The sequence below is a fragment of the Diabrotica virgifera genome, chromosome 2 (assembly GCF_917563875.1).
Source record: "Diabrotica virgifera virgifera chromosome 2, PGI_DIABVI_V3a".
In the NCBI taxonomy this organism is placed as follows: Eukaryota; Metazoa; Arthropoda; class Insecta; order Coleoptera; family Chrysomelidae; genus Diabrotica; species Diabrotica virgifera.
The window spans coordinates 169,566,889-169,585,401 of record NC_065444.1 but is presented as its reverse complement, the minus strand read 5'-3'; the positions used below and the strand labels follow the sequence as shown (position 1 = coordinate 169,585,401).

The 18,513-nt window shown below is 33.0% G+C and overlaps 1 protein-coding gene and 1 long non-coding RNA gene across 16 annotated transcripts in view; both read left to right on the top strand.

Annotated features, from left to right (window-relative positions):
* The first annotated feature begins 4,750 nt into the window (after nt 1-4,750).
* LOC126880299 (uncharacterized) lies at nt 4,751-6,429 on the top strand. The gene is made up of 2 exons (XR_007696548.1): nt 4,751-6,218; nt 6,295-6,429. It is a non-coding gene; the product is annotated as an uncharacterized LOC126880299 (long non-coding RNA).
* A 1,664-nt stretch (nt 6,430-8,093) lies between these two features.
* The window catches only part of LOC114338710 (uncharacterized), a 52,352-nt gene continuing 41,932 nt past the window's right edge, over nt 8,094-18,513 (top strand). The window contains exons 1-14 of one of the 15 annotated variants that reach the window (XM_050644073.1): nt 8,094-8,159; nt 8,225-8,367; nt 8,450-8,709; nt 10,847-11,069; nt 11,125-11,292; nt 11,357-11,578; nt 11,634-11,801; nt 11,866-12,024; nt 12,089-12,310; nt 12,366-12,533; nt 12,589-12,756; nt 12,812-12,979; nt 13,035-13,202; nt 13,258-13,495. In XM_050644073.1, the coding sequence (XP_050500030.1) occupies nt 8,297-8,367; nt 8,450-8,709; nt 10,847-11,069; nt 11,125-11,292; nt 11,357-11,578; nt 11,634-11,801; nt 11,866-12,024; nt 12,089-12,310; nt 12,366-12,533; nt 12,589-12,756; nt 12,812-12,979; nt 13,035-13,202; nt 13,258-13,495 (2,403 nt within the window). In that variant the 5' untranslated portion in view covers nt 8,094-8,159; nt 8,225-8,296. Of the gene's footprint in view, nt 8,368-8,449; nt 8,710-10,846; nt 11,070-11,124; nt 11,293-11,356; nt 11,579-11,633; nt 11,802-11,865; nt 12,025-12,088; nt 12,311-12,365; nt 12,534-12,588; nt 12,757-12,811; nt 12,980-13,034; nt 13,203-13,257; nt 13,496-18,513 lie in introns of all 15 variants that reach the window. The other 14 variants (XM_050644074.1, XM_050644079.1, XM_050644072.1 and 11 more) reach the window with 14 other exon arrangements.

Genomic DNA, 18,513 nt, shown 5'->3' with positions numbered 1-18,513 from the left:
TCTTCCTATGACGGATTAAGTTTAAAGAGTTTTTACCCTAATATTTTTACTTTGGTGGTTAGCATGTTCGATTCAAGAAACACTGATGATGATCGGTCAACCGATTGAAAACTAGTTGTTTGTTTTATGATGTAGCCCTGTATATAGACAAGGCGGAAACGGCGGGTTCGTTGGGAAAAATATTCCCATGAGATATTTTTGCATAATCACATTCGTGAGACATCCCAGAATAAGGTTCAAGAAGTCGGTTCAAGAAGAAAATGTTATTCGATGTTTCATTTTTACCTTCTGAATGCAATTTTAAATAGTAAGTAAACAAGTTTTTTCTCGAAAAATTTCTACCACAATTGCAAGTGTATGAATACAAAATGTTCTGCCTTATACATATTTTAAATGCGATAGTTTAAGATCATTTTCTTGATTTTTTTTGTCGCCTCAAATTAGAAATATCCAAGTAAAAATGTTAAGAGTAGTATTTTAGATATAAAAAGATCTAGATACTGGTTTAGATATTGCTCGTGCGCTATAACTTTTCCCATGCATCACGATTCATTTTCAAACAAATTAAGTCAAAACATGAAGTGAAACGAACGCCTATGTGTATATACATTCTGTATACTGTATACTATAGATACTAGACACATCGGCGTACTTGTCACTTTGTTTTGATTTAATTTGTTTGAAAATGAATCGTGACGCATGGGAAAAGTTATAGCGGACAAACAATCTGCCCTGTGATGGATGACCGAAGTTATCGTTAACGTAAAGTTATCCTGTAGTTATGTTATAACCATCGAATTGGTGTGATGTATCATACTTAACTTAACTATTTGCGTTATTTCTTGACAGTTCTTGAGTTATCTGGTCACTTTATAACGCGACGTTAAACCTCAAGTTATGAGATAACTCTGTAGTTATGCAAGGTTAGGTTCATCTTTTGACTTGTTTTTAGACAGAAATCAAGTGAATTTAGAAGCTAGTAATTTAATAATTAAGAATAGAAGGGTAATACAATTTTAAAAATTATACAAAAATCAAATCGAGCGATATAAGTTGAAATTTTATTTTAAGTACCTACTGAGCTTTCTATCCAGAGTTGCCAGATGATATTTTATAAATCCCCCACTTAGAAACTGAAATTGAAGCTCAAATACCCCAAAGTCCCCAAATTTAAATTGTTGCCGCATTTTAATAAATTATTAGTCAAATGAAGAGAACAGTAAAGCAAAATTCATACTACAATATCAACGAGGGCCATGGAAATAATTCATAGTTCCTATCGTCTTCGATTATATGGGAGTATAATATACAGTTCTATGTACATTCGCAAATTTAATTTACCATGACCCCTTAAAATCATCCATAATTTTCCGCCCCCAAAAAATCCCACTACAATTTCTGCTTAGAAAAATTTCAATAGACGCTTTCAAATTAACCCAAAATTTTGGGAAAATACACCAATCTGGCAACCCTGTTTCTATCCACCGTTTGAAAGCAACTTAGAAACCATGCACTGTTATCTTTTTAATGGCAATTACGGTTCATTCTCTTTAATTCTTGACTAAACTGGAAAGGTGGCGCCACTAAAGACTTTTCCAAATGCGCATGTCATCGCATCTGCAGAAACTGCAACAGCGTTGCCACATTTAGTAGATTTCTACTTTTTTGGTAGATTTTTGATATTGTTTAAAAAATTCTAGTATATAGGCAATATTTTTTAGTAAATTTTTGGTATATTTCAACATTTTGTTATGACTGAAATAAAATTTGCTTTTTATAGTATTTACCCCATTTCTAAATTAGTTTTCAGACATTTTGTTACAATTTCCCATTGTCATTACCGAAAATAAGATTCAGGACGTAGATGATGAATTTAAAGGCCGCGTCTCACCATCAAATAATTTGATCAAACAGTTTGAGCAAACTCCGGAAGTATGTCAAAGTGACGTCACAATTGCAGTTTTTTTGAAATTCTCAAAATCTGTGCTCTCACTATCAAGGCCGCGTCCCACCATCAAATAATTTGATCAAACTGGTTTGAGCAAACTGAAAGTGAAAGTTAGTGACGTCACATCCTGAGTGTTCATTGTGGATAATAATGAAAAATTTAAATTTTAAATAAAGTACAAACAAGTTAGACAACTCAATACAAAAAATTTGATCAAACTAGACTGATAGTGAGAGCACAGATTTTTAGAATTTCAAAAAACTGCAATTGTGACGTCACTTTGACGTACTTCCGGAGTTTGCTCAAACTGTTTGATCAAATTATTTGATGGTGAGACGCGGCCTTCAGTCTAGTTTGATCAAATTTTTTGAATTGAGTTGTCTAACTTGTTTGTACTTTATTTAAAATTAAAATTTTTCATTATTATCCACAATGAACACTCAGAATGTGACGTCACTAACTGTCACTTTCAGTTTGCTCAAACCAGTTTGATCAAATTATTTGATGGTGGGACGCGGCCTTTACAGAGAAATGAAACTGGATTCTGGTGCAGTTTCAACAAACTTGCAGATTTCAAGTAGCAGTGCAAGCAGTATATCAGGTGTTATTAAAGAGTTATGGCATTCGGTGAGCCTACTAGAAGCTAACGATGGAAAACTAAACTTAAATCAAAACAAAGTGACAAGTACGCCGATGTGTCTAGTATCTATAGTATACAGTATACAGAATGTATATACACATAGGCGTTCGTTTCACTTCATGTTTTGACTTAATTTGTTTGAAAATGAATCGTGATGCATGGGAAAAGTTATAGCGCACGAGCAATATCTAAACCAGTATCTAGATCTTTTTATATCTAAAATACTACTCTTAACATTTTTACTTGGATATTTCTAATTTGAGGCGACAAAAAAAATCAAGAAAATGATCTTAAACTATCGCATTTAAAATATGTATAAGGCAGAACATTTTGTATTCATACACTTGCAATTGTGGTAGAAATTTTTCGAGAAAAAACTTGTTTACTTACTATTTAAAATTGCATTCAGAAGGTAAAAATGAAACATCGAATAACATTTTAAGTGTTCATTTGAAAAATATACCATCCATTTTAACCCTCTAGCAGGCAAGCCCGTCTAATTTCTATCCATTTTTATGCCTGCAGCATGCAAACCCGCCTTTTGCTTTATACCTCTAGTGTACCTTAGTACACTAACATTTGGTTAGCGCTAATTGATTGACTCCTTTGAGTCAAAACCTATCAAGCTTTAAATTTTTCCATTGAAAATAAAATTGGCCTGGTAGAGGGTTAAGGGTAAACATGACATTGATGTTGAACAGGACATTTTAAAGTTTAAAACTTTTGAAGAATTCGAAATATGGAAAATGGTATAGAAAATGAAACTGATTCAAGATTTAAGTATTTTCTATGGGAAATAAGCCACAATTTTACTAAAAAATGAATTTATTAATGTTTCGAAGCTGAAATTATTAACGTTTTAATTTATAATTAAAAATGCCACAAGGAAATAGCTTCAGAACAACATTATGATTCAAGATTTATTACACTTCGAAATAAATCTTTATCATCAGGAAAACATCAAGTATTGCAGTCATTTAGTTCAAAACCGTACCTGATATTTGAAAACTCAAGGTACTAAGATGGTTTCTACCCTGCAGCTATGATTCTTCCAAGTCACTGAAAGCAGAAGGTGTACATGTAAATTTACAAAAAGCCACATAGGACTTAGCAATGATTTTACTAAATGTGTTATCTTCAAAAAGTCAAGAAACCTACCACATAAAAAAAGTAAACAGAGATTGCAAATGCCAGTTAACCCATAAGGAATGTAATGTGTGTTTGCATAAATACTCTTGTTGATTCATTAATAAAGTGGATTACATATTGTAACATTTTCACCTTCTTGGCAGAAAACTTATTGATAACATGCATCCTCACATATATCTCAAATTGTTTTGGTAAGAAATTTAATAAAAAGAAAATAATATTTTTAATCTTTACCAATCTTAAGTCGACTTTACACTACATGATTTATCATGTGATTTGTCATATGATTTTTCCCATGACGAGCCGCATGACAAAACGAGCCATATAAACAATGCAAAATCATATGACAAATCACACAGTGTAAACATGTAAATTTCACTCCATGACCAAATCATATGACAAATCACATGATAAATCATGTAATGTAAAGTCGACTTTAATTATTTTGTCTTTATACTCCTCTCTTCTTTATTGCACATTAATATTTAAAGCTATCCAATCCATTAATTAAATCCACATTTCCATAATGCCTGATTTGGATGTTAAAAATTATTCATTGTTGTGAATTTTTATTATGGTTACATTTTTATTTAATTTAATATCTTGTCAGGTACGAAAAATTCACAACCAATTCAGGAAGAAAATACAGATTTGGAAATACTATTTGAAGCTGAGGCAAAAATTAAAACGGACTTTTTAGGATGCCAAATTACCACAAAAAACAAAGCGGGCCATCGAAATTCTAGTGTTACTAGAGTATTGCAACAAATAAAGCAGCAGTTACTGGACTCGCTCAAAAATTCGAAACAATAATTGTAATTCTACCAAGTTGAGGTGGTGAACAAAAGGTATTGCACCAATAAAATCCAGCCTACAAGCTTTAAAAGCCTTTTCATGTCAAATTATATATAAACAAACTCAATTCCATTTAATAAAAAAATGTTGCCTCAAAGGTAACTTTATGTAAAAATAAGAAATTAAAGAAATCTAAAAAGCTATAAAATAACTTTATTATGTCAATTCAAATATACAGAACCAGAGTTAAATAACAAAAATAAAATAAACACAATTTACACCTTACAAACATCAATATTATTTTAGAAATAGACTCTTTCATTAACCAAAGTAGGTATATTTATAACGTAATTAGACTAAAACAGTATATATACCTAAACACTTTTTAAAACAGAAATAGTAATAATATATTTATAATTATTACCACATTCACCACACCACAAGTGTTCATGTTCATTTTATAAAATAAATGTTAAAAGCAAAAACAACAAAGGTATAACCTCAAAAATAAAATGTAAACAAACCTATCACTACGAAACTACGAACAAACAGCTGATTCGTGACGTCACGCATACGTCACGGTTCTTTTGAGTTTTTGCTGCAGTGAGACAAACGTAAAATATTTTATAATTTCTAGACGCGAGTGTGTGATCTCTCATCTATAGGGCTTTTCATTCACAGTCATTTGTTTCGAGCTTCTGTCATGTGTCACATAATATTAATATATCTACGTCATACGTTATTGGTATATACCAATGATACAAACCAAAGACGTATGACGTAGATATATTAATATTATGTGACACATGACAGAAGCTCGAAACAAATGACAATCGATGAAAAGCCCTATGGCAGAAACTCAAATGAAACCATGCCCCGCTCACTCTAACAAAAAACATGTAATCGTATTTATTTTCCTTCCATTTAGTCAGAGGCGCTGATGTCGGCATTGTGATTGGTGGGACGTGACTTTTGACAAATCCTGGCTATCTGTGAATCTGTAATCTGTGTTCGTGTGTTCGTTCGTTCGTTGTCGTGATGTGTTTGTGTCACCCAGTGTTCTCAGACCTCCTGAAATTTCAGGAGACCTACTGATGGCGACCCTCGCCTACTGATCTACTGATGGCGTCCTTAAACCTCCTGATGAAGTGATGAAATTCTGAAAATCATCTGGTTTTGTTCCAACTCGATACAAAACCGTTCTTGAATGATTACGAGGATGCGCAGTAACGAAAAATGTGTTAATGCGCAACATTACTCGTCATTGCGCATGCGCGTAACGATTCAAGAACGGTTTTGTATGGAGTTTTAATTTTTCAGAATTTTATCCTATTTTATTTTTTTTATTTTTATGCTTTAGCCGCCACATAGCGTTGCCACAGCCGTCCCTTACAGATTTTATAGAGTTGCATGCCTACCTATAAACGTAAAAATACTCCACCAACTGATTCTACTGATTTTTCGTGGCGACATCTAGTTGCCAATCTATAAACGTAAAGACTGAAACTACAGAATTCTACCAATTTTTGAGGCGAGCGAGTCTCCTGAAATCTCCTGATCGTTCGTGGCGACACCTCCTGATCCTCAAAAAAGTCATCTGGGAACACTGGTGTCACCATAAAAAGCTGATATTCAGTCGTGCTGTTTGATATTTTTGTTATTTCATAATCGAGTACCTTTTTAAAGGTAAGTTTTTCTGAGTGTAGTTACTGTTTATCCAACAGTTTTAAAATACACATTTTATTTCGCGTTTTGTTGTTAGGTCTAATGGCTCCGTTCAGCTGTTGTGTGCAAACGGTGAAAAAATTCGACAAGTAAACATTTATTTAATCCAAATTACTCATATTTCTATGTTAAATGTCACATTATTGTATAAATAAATAAGTAAGAAACAAAAGTTGTTTGTGTTTTACCTTTATTGTCCACTTGAATAAATAAAATATTAAATATTGGAAGTACCGTATGGAGGCTATGATGTACCTCACAGATCACTTAACTCTCTTTAGATGTTTCACGCAGGTATCTCAAGGTCATACTAAACTAAATGTCATTTTTAGTAATGATACGTTTTTTGAGATGTCGCCATGCACCTGGAGTGAAGATTTCTTCTATATCATTGAGTCTGAGTGTCATTATAATTTGTCAATTGTCATCATTGTCAGTAAGTCAGTATGCCTTTCTTTATCTTTTATCTTTATGTCAGTAAAAATGTTTATCTGATTGTTAGCAATAATAAAAAATCCTGATTTAGATAAAATGGATTCAAATACAGTTTTTGAAACAAAACGAATGTGATTTGAAGATCCCTAGGAAGATCAAATTCCTAGCTTACATTTGCATGGTGAGTTCAACAAGTACTTGTTATTAGAGGACAAGTAACACTAACACAGTTAGTGGTGTAGGGAAGCAAACGAATGTAACACCAAGTAAGTAACCCCTACAGAAAATATATAATTAATACTAATTATTTTACGTGAAATGAATATGGTTATTATCAAATCAATTATATTAATTTTTTGTTTTAGTTGAAAGTCCTTCAACAAGTAGAGATGCACACATGTTTCAATCATTTGAGATAGGTACCCTTTTGTAGAAGTATTTGGAAGATAACTATTAATAATTTCATTTGTAAAGATACGATTTGTAAAAAAGTATATACAAAGTGGTTTTGCTGGTATTAAATAAATAAATAAAAATACGTTGTCATGTCTTATTTTTTCCCAAATGGTATTTTGTATATTTGAAATTAAAAATAATTTGCATATTTTAAAACCAAATTATTTTTTTTTCAACTATACAAATATTTTAACCTAACATTTTCTTCCCACCAAAATTACATTTTGAAATTCCCGCTTGCATTAGTTCCGATACAAGCGGCATGGAGCGCTGTTTTTCATATTTAACCAAAGCGTTATCGTGAAACATCTAGAGGAGGTAGGTGATCTGTGATGTACCTAGCATGGAGGCTAGATTATGCCACTCTTCCTATCCAATCAACAGCAAGAATGTTTAAAATTTCACACCTATCATGTCGAAGCTACAGACCACTTATGTGGAGGCCCAGATTTGTAGTATCCTTCCATTTAACCAGGTGCTGAGATGGCGCTGAAATACGTGACATTTTTTTGAAGGGTAAGATCGCATTCTACCAAATCACACAACACTTTTTTCTATGTTTACGTTACGATCTAGTGGGGCATCCCAGTACGAACCACACAAGAAAATCCACCTTTGCGTGGAGCCATCACAATGAGAGTTTATTTTAACAATACATAGATATGTTTAATAGTATTATCCTTTTTTCTACAATTAGAAAAGACTAAACAACACAATAATTTTACAAATACATTCACATAGGTTCAACAAACAGTTGTTAGGGGTTAGGTTGAGAAATAAGAAGTAATAGGGCTTTTCATTCACAGTCATTTGTTTCGAGCTTCTGTCATGTGTCACATATTATTAATATATCTACGTCATACGTTATTGGTATCTCTCTTTCCTTGTCTAAGGTATCTAACCAAAGACGTATGACATAGATATATTAATATTATGTCTATGTGACACATGACAGAAGCTCGAAACAAATGACAATCGATGAAAAGCCCTATGGCCCTATATTATTATCCGGTAATAAGGGTAATACGTAATTGAATAATTAATAATAATTAAAATTATTTTATAAACCTTTTTAGACAGTACAGGGTGGTACAGGTGCAATACAACCTTCAAGAGATTTTTTTTAGTTTTATTATATCTGTTTGAAAATGGTTGAATCTTGCAGTGCAGTGAAATGTTATAATAGACGCAACAAAAATGAGAAAATGAAGTTTCACAGGTTGGTTTAGTCTCTCATTTAATTTTTGTCCGTTAAAACTTTCATTGTAAATAAACAATTTGACCAAATATCTGTATTTTAGGTTTCCTACAGACCCTAACCGGAGAAAATTGTGGTTGAATGCAGTAAGAAGAGTGAATTTTATTCCCAGTAAAACAACCGTAATTTGTGAAAAACATTTCACTTCTGAGGATTATGAACTTAATGTCTATGGAAATAGGATGCTAAAAAAGTCAGCTGTCCCATCTGTGTTTGAGTTTCATGGCCATATCAAGAAAGAACATAAACAACAAGGAATTTTAAAGAGAAAACAATATGAAGAGTTAACCTCTGAAGAAACAGGTATATTTTTTTGAACATTGACATTCTTGTTATTAAAAACGGACTAATGCTTGAGGAGTAAGTCAATCAATAGGTACCATCCATATTTTCTATTAATAAACATAACAGCGACTAAGGATGGACTAAGCTAAACCTTCTTTAGTCTCCGACTAACATTTAATCTGAGGTAATAGCAGGTTTAGACTGAGAGTAACATGACGTTTTGTATTCATAACCTTACAAACTTACTAAATACATTATTTGCTTTTGTACATATCGTCACTTGAATGTAAGAACTAGGTATCACTCTATACAATATTGTTTCAAATACCATATAGCGTTCAGTACAAAAAGTAGGTACCTTAATATAATAGGTAAAAGCCAATTAAATTGATGTATATAATACGTGTCATGGTTCAAGATATTTCGCTGAAGAGAAATGAATAAATGGTTTTTGGCAATTATCATGAAACATTGAAATTCAAGTTACCCAGTTCACATTCAGGTGACGATATACCTAATACCTAACATTATATTATTATTGATAATGGGGAGAGATAATTTTATCAATGATTAATATTAATAGACGAATTAAATGAGGATAGAAATCAGCAAACAATACCTATTCCTCTTGTGAGACACATTAAGATACACAAACTTAGTAAAAACTCTTTAGAAAAATTGGAAGGTTTTAAAGTCAAATATCGATTTTCAAAAGGTACAGCAGTTATTAATATGAAATATAAAACAATAATGTAAAATATAAAAACACCAGGTAGCACCTTCTCAGAATAAAATCCAAAAAAAATTAACTATTTATGCAGAAATGGCACCGAACAGCTGTTCGGTGCAAATGCAATTTCTTAGTGTCAAATTCCCATAGACATATCTGGACCTCGGAGGTAATCTACACTATGTGGATATGTGTTGTTTTTTAATAAGGTTTTTTTAATCCACTTGTTTTATTAGTTGGCTTATAGAAATTGATTATATATTATCATTAAAATATAGACGTATTGTCTATCAAACCATTATGGCATATATCAGATTTTTATTAACAGTCTAAGTGCTAACTTTGTTGCAAATACACACTAAACACAGTTGCTTGAAATGACATAGTGTAGTTTACCTCCGAGGTCCAGATATATATTATCATAGACTGAGCCTACCCTCCACGCTTCCTGACAAGATCTCTTGGACAGGTTTGCAGTATCTCTTTCTAGCACATTGTATCTTATAAGATGATACTAAGTGCAGGTATAGGCACAGAAGGGGAGGACTTCTGTCACAGCTTTACTATGCGTAAGAGTGAAACAGCACTTAGCCAAAACAAAAAAGATGGTGTCATCACTGCACTGAACTTGACACTCTGTCTATGCAAATTCCTTAGACAAAGAAAGACAGGTTAAATTCTCTACATTTTTATTTATTTTCTTTTTTTTTGCAAAATTCTCTCTCCATTTTTTTCTTTTTCGCAAGGGTTGCCAACATAAATTTTTTGTAACTAGAACTAAGGAAGGTTTAGTTAGTCCGACCTTAGTCCATGTTTATTAACCTTCCTAACTAACTAAATATTAACTAAAAATGTCAAAAATGACAATTAACAAAAAAATGAAGTTTTTTTTTTTATGGCATGGACTTTATGTCATTCAGCCAGTCACAACATGAGTATCATGTGTAACATGAGTGTCATGTGTAGTGTTTATGTTGAGTAAGTGTCTTGTTACTTTGCAAAGTCGACGTCATTAGCGTAAAACTACTTGGAATTACACATAATAGACGGTATTTTACTAAACATCAACTTCAGAATATATTTTTTACTCGTAAAGTATACGGAATTTTTTTTATTTCAAAATATGAGGATATCTAGAATGATATTAAAGTCAAATAAAAAAATAATTAGGTAAAACTTAAAAATACTTTTGAATTTATTAAAGAAAAACATATGCTGGGGTCAAAATTTCCCCTGCTTGGTCATCCGAAGGTTAATGACATTCTTAAAATAAAGTTAGTACGCTCTTAATCTCGGACTAACTAGTCCGAGACTAAGTTCGGACTAAGCAATTTTTATTAATAAGACAGTCAAAGTATAAATATTCTAAACTCCAAGATAAGTCTACTTTCAAAAAAAAAAGCATTGATGTTTTATTGTTTTTAGAGAAAATTTTGAATATCACTGAAACTGAAGTGATTGAAGCACCTGAGAATTGCAGTTGTGCTGATGATGGAAATATATTGCCAGCTGGCCCTTCAAACATAGCACGAAATCCAGGAGTCTTGCAATCAAGTGAACCTTCAAGTGCAAATAGGACAAACAACTTCCGACCAAACAACCGACTTCAAGTGCAAATAGGACAAAATTTTGCAAACATTTGTAAAAGGTAACTTTCATTGATCTTTGTTTTCTCATTTGTTACAAATTCTTTATACTTGTAGGTCTAAAAGAGAACCAGTATATGTTGGAGAAACTGAAGTGATCGAAGCACCTGAGAATTGCAGTCATGCTATTGATGAAAATATATTGCCAGCTGGCTCCTCAAACATAGCACAAAATCCAGAAGTCTTGCAATCAAGTGAACCATCAAGTACAAACATTTGCAAAAGGTAACTTTCGTTGAACGTTGTTTTCTCATTTGTTACAAATTCTTTATACTTGTATGCCTTGTAGAGAACCAGTATACGTTGGAGAAACTGAAGTGATCGAAGCACCTGAGAATTGCAGTCTTGCTGATTATGGAAATATACTGTCAGCTGGCCCTTCAAACAGAGCACAAAATCCAGGAGTCTTGCAATCAAGTGAACCTTCAAGTGCAAATAGGACAAACAACTTCCGACCAAACAACCGACTTCAAGTGCAAATAGGACAAAATTTTGCAAACATTTGCAAAAGGTAACTTTCATTGAACTTTGTTTTCTCATTTGTTACAAATTCTTTATACTTGTAGGTCTAAAAGAGAACCAGTATATGTTAGAGAAACTGAAGTGATCGAAGCACCTGAGAATTGCAGTTGTGCTATTGATGAAAATATATTGCCAGCTGGCTCCTCAAATATAGCACAAAATCCAAGAGTCTTGCAATCAAGTGAACCTTCAAGTACAAACATTTGCAAAAGGTAACTTTCATTGAATGTTGTTTTCTCATTTGTTACAAATTATTTATACTTGTATGCCTTGTAGAGAACCAGTATACGTTGGAGAAACTGAAGTGATCGAAGCACCTGAGAATTGCAGTCATGCTATTGATGAAAATATATTGCCAGCTGGCTCCTCAAACATAGCACAAAATCCAGAAGTCTTGCAATCAAGTGAACCTTCAAGTACAAACATTTGCAAAAGGTAACTTTCGTTGAACGTTGTTTTCTCATTTGTTACAAATTCTTTATACTTGTATGCCTTGTAGAGAACCAGTATACGTTGGAGAAACTGAAGTGATCGAAGCACCTGAGAATTGCAGTCTTGCTGATTATGGAAATATACTGTCAGCTGGCCCTTCAAACAGAGCACAAAATCCAGGAGTCTTGCAATCAAGTGAACCTTCAAGTGCAAATAGGACAAACAACTTCCGACCAAACAACCGACTTCAAGTGCAAATAGGACAAAATTTTGCAAACATTTGCAAAAGGTAACTTTCATTGAACTTTGTTTTCTCATTTGTTACAAATTCTTTATACTTGTAGGTCTAAAAGAGAACCAGTATATGTTGGAGAAACTGAAGTGATCGAAGCACCTGAGAATTGCAGTTGTGCTATTGATGAAAATATATTGCTAGCTGGCTCCTCAAACATAGCACAAAATCCAAGAGTCTTGCAATCAAGTGAACCTTCAAGTACAAACATTTGCAAAAGGTAACTTTCATTGAACTTTGTTTTCTCATTTGTTACAAATTCTTTATACTTGTAGGCCTAGAAGAGAGCCAGTATACGTTGGAGAAACTGAAGTGATCGAGGCACCTGAGAATTGCAGTCATGTTGATGATGGAAATATATTGCCAGCTGGCCCTTCAAACATAGCACAAAATCCAGGAGTCTTGCAATCAAGTGAACCTTCAAGTACAAACATTTGCAAAAGGTAAATTTCATTGAACTTTGTTTTCTCATTTGTTACAAATTCTTTATACTTGTAGGTCTAAAAGAGAACCAGTTTACATTGGAGAAACTGAAGTGATCGAAGCAGCTGAGAATTGCAGTAGTGCTATTGATGAAAATATATTGTCAGCTGGCTCTTCAAACATAACACAAAATCCAGGAGTCTTGCAATCAAGTGAACCTTCAAGTACAGACATTTGCAAAAGGTAACTTTCATTGAACTTTGTTTTCTCATTTGTTACAAATTCTTTATACTTGTAGGCCTAGACGAGAGCCAGTATACGTTGGAGAAACTGAAGTGATCGAGGCACCTGAGAATTGCAGTCATGTTGATGATGGAAATATATTGCCAGCTGGCCCTTCAAACATAGCACAAAATCCAGGAGTCTTGCAATCAAGTGAACCTTCAAGTACAAACATTTGCAAAAGGTAACTTTCATTGAACTTTGTTTTCTTATTTGTTACAAATTCTTTATACTTGTAGGTCTAAAAGACAACCAGTATACTTTGGAGATTTCAAGTTATCGGATTTGGATAACACGCAATTTCGGATGAGATTTTGGAAAGTTGCTCAGGAAACTGTTGATAAGTACAGAAAACTGATTAAATATAATCAATGTCAAATAAGAAGACAAGGGAAAAAAATAAAAAGTTTAAAGATCCTATTGGATGAGCTATTAAAAGAGAAGAAAATATCTGCAGCCCAGTCATTAGTATTGAAGGTAGACATTTCATGAAAGTATATCGCACCTCCGTTCAAAGAGTGTCATAAGTCAAAAAAGCCAAGTTTCGAGAAAACAACGTTTAAAGTTTGTCCTACAGCATTTTCGGGTTTAATTCAAAAACTATTAAAATTAGAATAATAACAATTTTAGTCAGTTACAATGGTTTTTGAAGCTCTATAAAATAGCGTATTAAGGACCTATATTAATAATACACTCTGGACCAAAATTAACCTGCCACCTTAAAAATGGATCATTTTTGATGTCTTATATCTCCTAAACCTGATTTTTTTAATCTGCTATAGCCTTATTCTTTAACAATATAGCTGTAACAATGTTGTTGCTAAACAGTTAAATTTTCATTGTATACCAGGTGTACGAATTAAACTGTGTTTTTTTCTTGAAGTTTGCATCACCCTGTGGAATATTCTAGCATTTGTAGAATACTGAAATTAAAACCTAACTATAGCCTCATGCTTTCTCAACATTTTGTTTTTTGAGTGATTCGCTTATGTTGGATAATAAAAAAGTTAGGTGCTTTAACAACTAGACATGTGTTTTATCAATACAGGGTGTTTTTAAAAATTTTTGGCAAAGTTTAAGGGGTAATTCTGCATGAAAAAATAATGACAGTTTGCTTTATAAACTTATGTCCGCAAATGCTTCGTTTCTGCAATAGGTGGTGTTGAAAATTTTCTGACAAACTGACGATTTATTTATTGCTTTAAAACCGGTTGAGATATGCAAATACAATTTGGAGGGTTTTATGACGTAGTTATTGCATATTTTTTGACATACAATTAAGAATTTAATATTCACCATTGGCGCGCATACGGGTAATATGAGTCATCATAATACCCGTATGCGCGCCAATGGTGAATATTAAATGCTTAATTGTATGCCAAAAAATTTGCAATAACTTCGTCTTAAAACCCACCAAATTTCATGAGCATGTCTCAACTGGTTTTAAAGTAATAAATAAACTCACCGACAAAATTAACCGCCCACCTTGTATTTCTTTCAATTTGCAGAAATTGTTAACCTTGGACCACAGTTTGTGAAGGATACGGTGAAAACTACCTCCGCGGAAGAGAAAAAATAATCTTTTTGAAAAAAACCTGTTTGTTACAGCAAAAAGCTAATGAATAAAATCTTAGAAGAAAATTCAAATTAACAATATTTTGGAAATGAAAGTCTAATTGAAAAAAAAATTGGGTATCAATAATGGGCGTTGCCGCCTCTAGCCCTTAGGACTTCTTGGAGCCGGTTTGGCAATCCATTCATGATATTCTGGATATCAGATTGGGGGATATTGTGCCACTCCTCTACCGCAGCTGTCTTCAGCTCTTCAAATGATGCAGGGGCTGGTACTCTCGCTCTTACCCGTCTTTTGAGGTTGTCCCAGATATGCTCAATTGAGTTAAGATCGGGACTGTGTGCTGGCCATGGTAGAACTTGAATCCCGACCTAATTAAGGTACTCACGGGCAGCTCTTGCTGTATGGCAACGTGCATTGTCATGCATTAGTCTGAAGTTATCACCAATGAATGGTGCAAAAGGCATAACATGGTCTTGGAGAACTTCTTGCACGTATACTTGGGCATTCACACTGCCTCTACCGACCACAACAAGATCAGTACGCGCTTCTTAAGAAATACCTCCCCAAATCATTATTGACCCTCCTCGGTAAGCCACTGTTTCGGTTATAGCGCATTGAGCAAACCTTTCATTTTGACGCCTATAGACACGGCGTCCATCTGGACCTGTTAGGGTTATTCTGCTCTCATCTGACAACAGTATATGCTTCCATTCCGCCAGAGTCGTTAGCATATTCTCGCGCAGAATGAAGTCTAGCCCTACGGTGTTGTGGGAACAGTTGTGGTGCGCGAGCTGGACGAAAACCCCTTAAGTTTATTTCTGATAGTCTTCTTCTAATCGTTTGTCTAGTCACACTAACGTTTCTCACCTCAGGAAGAGACCTACAAGCTTCAGAAGCGGTGCAAAAGCGATTTCTCAATACTTTGGTGACAATGAAGCGGTCATCTCGAACTAAAGTGCATCGTTGTCGGCCTTGACCTGGCCTGCGGTTGTATGATCCTGTCTCCCGAAATTGTCTAATGGCATCTTGTACCGTAGTTCTGGGTACATCGAGTGTACGAGCGATATGACGTTGACTGTAACCAGCATCAACTAAAGCCACTGCCCTAGCGGCATCAGTTGGAACGAGTGGCATTTTTCAAATCACAAACAATAAAAAAGCACTAAAATTTCAACAATATTCGCTAACAATGATATAAAATTACAGGGATTGTTCAAGAATTGTTGTTAACACGGAAACAGATTTACAACAATGTCATACAACGACTGTATGTCAAAAATCCTTCGATGACACAAATTTAGGAAACAAACTGCCACAGGTAATGTAAACAAAACAATAATAAAGGTGGTGGGGTTAATTTTGCTGGTGAGTTAAATCATCTGTATTGATGAAAAACATGGCTAGTTGTTAAACTACCTAACTTTTTTATTAGTCAACATAAGCGAACGAATCAAAAAACAGAATGTTGAGGCCATAGTTAGGTTTTAATTTCAATATTTTATAAATGCTAGAATATTCCACAGGGTGATGCAAACTTCAAGAAAAAAACACAGTTTAATTCGTACACCCGGTATACAATGAAAATTTACCTGTTTAGCAACAATATTATTATAACGCTATTTTCAAGGAATAAGGCTATACCATACTAAAAAAATCACTTAAATCGGACAACAGGTTTACGATATATAAGACATCAAAAATGACCCATTTTTAAGGTGGCCGGTTAATTTTGGTCCAGAGTGTATTAAGAAATAGTATATTGTGCAACAAGTGCAGAAAGGTACTAGTCCATTAAAATGTTACATTTTTTAGGCCGTACCTTGCATTTCTTAGAGGAGTCAATTTTATTTCTTTAATGTGTAGGGGGATCAGTAGAAGCTTAAGTTCAAGTTTTTGGGGTCGCCATCCTTGTCCCCCTGTCGCCATCTTGGAAATGGGGTGCAAAGGAGTTTCGCGCTATATCTCGTAAACTACCAACCGTACGGAAAATCTAATTAAACATAAAATTTAGCAAATTAAATTTTCCACAATTTTGTTTCTATTACTTTTTATCGTCAAGTGACCAACAACAAAGATATAACCAAAAATATGTAAATTTTTTTTAACAAGTTTCCTTTTGGATGTTATAACTTTTTTTTAATTCATTTTAAAATAAAATAACATTATAGCAATTTTGTAGAGGGTTTTCCAGCGAATAATTTCCACTATAAAGTTGTTTAATTCTATTTATTTATATAGGTTTTACAGCGCTCCAAACTTGACCAGATTCTCGAATGCTCATAGGGATACAATAAAAACAAAAGTTAGGCTTACTTTTCTGTCTATCTATATATACAGGGTGGTTCATCTTATTCGCCTCGGTCTCTGTATGGAAAACCACTCGATATTTAAAAAAAATTTCTTCACAGAAATATACAGGGCCTTTAATATTACAATCTAAAAATAATGTGAATTATACAGGGTGTTCCAAAAAAGATTGGTATATCAAAGTTATATTTTTTCTTATGGAATGCCCTATATCTGATGACATTACTGAATTGACCTTAAAAAATAAGCTATACTTTCATAAGGTTTCCCTATACCTAAATACAGGGTGTTTTGATTTATTTCGATTTTTATGAAAATGTAAGGTTTTAGAAAAAAATAAATATCTACGAATCTAAGAATCATTAACAAATTCTTTCTTTGATCTTAATAAAAAACTATTTGGCATACTTAAACAGACGCTTACTGCAACAAAATTTCTTACAGGGTGGTCAAAATATGAGATTGTTCTATTAACAAATTCAAGCTGTAGTAACTTACTTATTTTAAATGGAACACCCTGTATCTTACTAGTCTATCGCGTAGAAAATGTATTTAGCTTTTAATTTGTATTAGGGTTTCCTATACCTATCTTTTTCCAGGGTGGTCAAAATAGTAGATTGTTCTATTAACAAATTCAAGCTGTAATAACTTACTTATTTTAAATGGAACACCCTGTATCTTACTAGTGTATCGCGTAGAAAATTTACTTAGCTTTTAATTCTTATTAGGGTTTCCTATACCTGTCTCCCTTCATTTTTCAAATATTTAAAGATTTCCTAATTTGTAAGCTTTAAAAATCAGAATTAGGTACCTATGTCGTGGTTATGTAAAACACATCACCAACACCGGCAATATACTTAGCTATCTTAGTCAAGATACTTTCGTTAATAAAATTCACATTTTTATCATTTAATCACACAGAGTGTTCTTATTTTAAATGACATACTCGATATTCTATTCTTTATAGTGGAAGATATTTAAAATCTATTCAATTCCATGTAAACATCCTCAATACACATATTATTCTGTAAATATAAATTCCCATGATATTCTGTAAATACCCATTTTTACATATTTTTGTACAATAGGCTCGTTTTCGTCATAGTAGCCATTGCATTTAATTGTTTGTAATTGCGATTCAAAGATTCAAACAAAAAGTGGTGTTCTTAAATTTCCTTAATAACCGTCTGTTTAAGATATGGAAAATACTTATACGAAATGAAATATAGGTATTAATTTAAATATCTTCTAGAATACAGCATCTAATATAGGGTATGCAATTTAATATAAATATAAACATATTATTCAATGTTACATGTAGGCCAAAATCAACTAAAATAATACAACACTCTGTATGATTACACGATAACAATGAAAATTTTATTAATGACAGTATCTTGTCTAAGTATATTGCCGGTGTTGGTGATGTGTTGTACATAACCACGATATTATAGGTACTTAATTCTAATTTTTAAAGCTTACAAATTAGGAAATCTTTAAATATTTAAAAAATGAATGAAGATAGGTATAGGAAACCCTAATAAGAATTGAAAGCTAAATAAATTTTCTACGCGATAGACTAGTAAGATACAGGGTGTACCATTTAAAATAA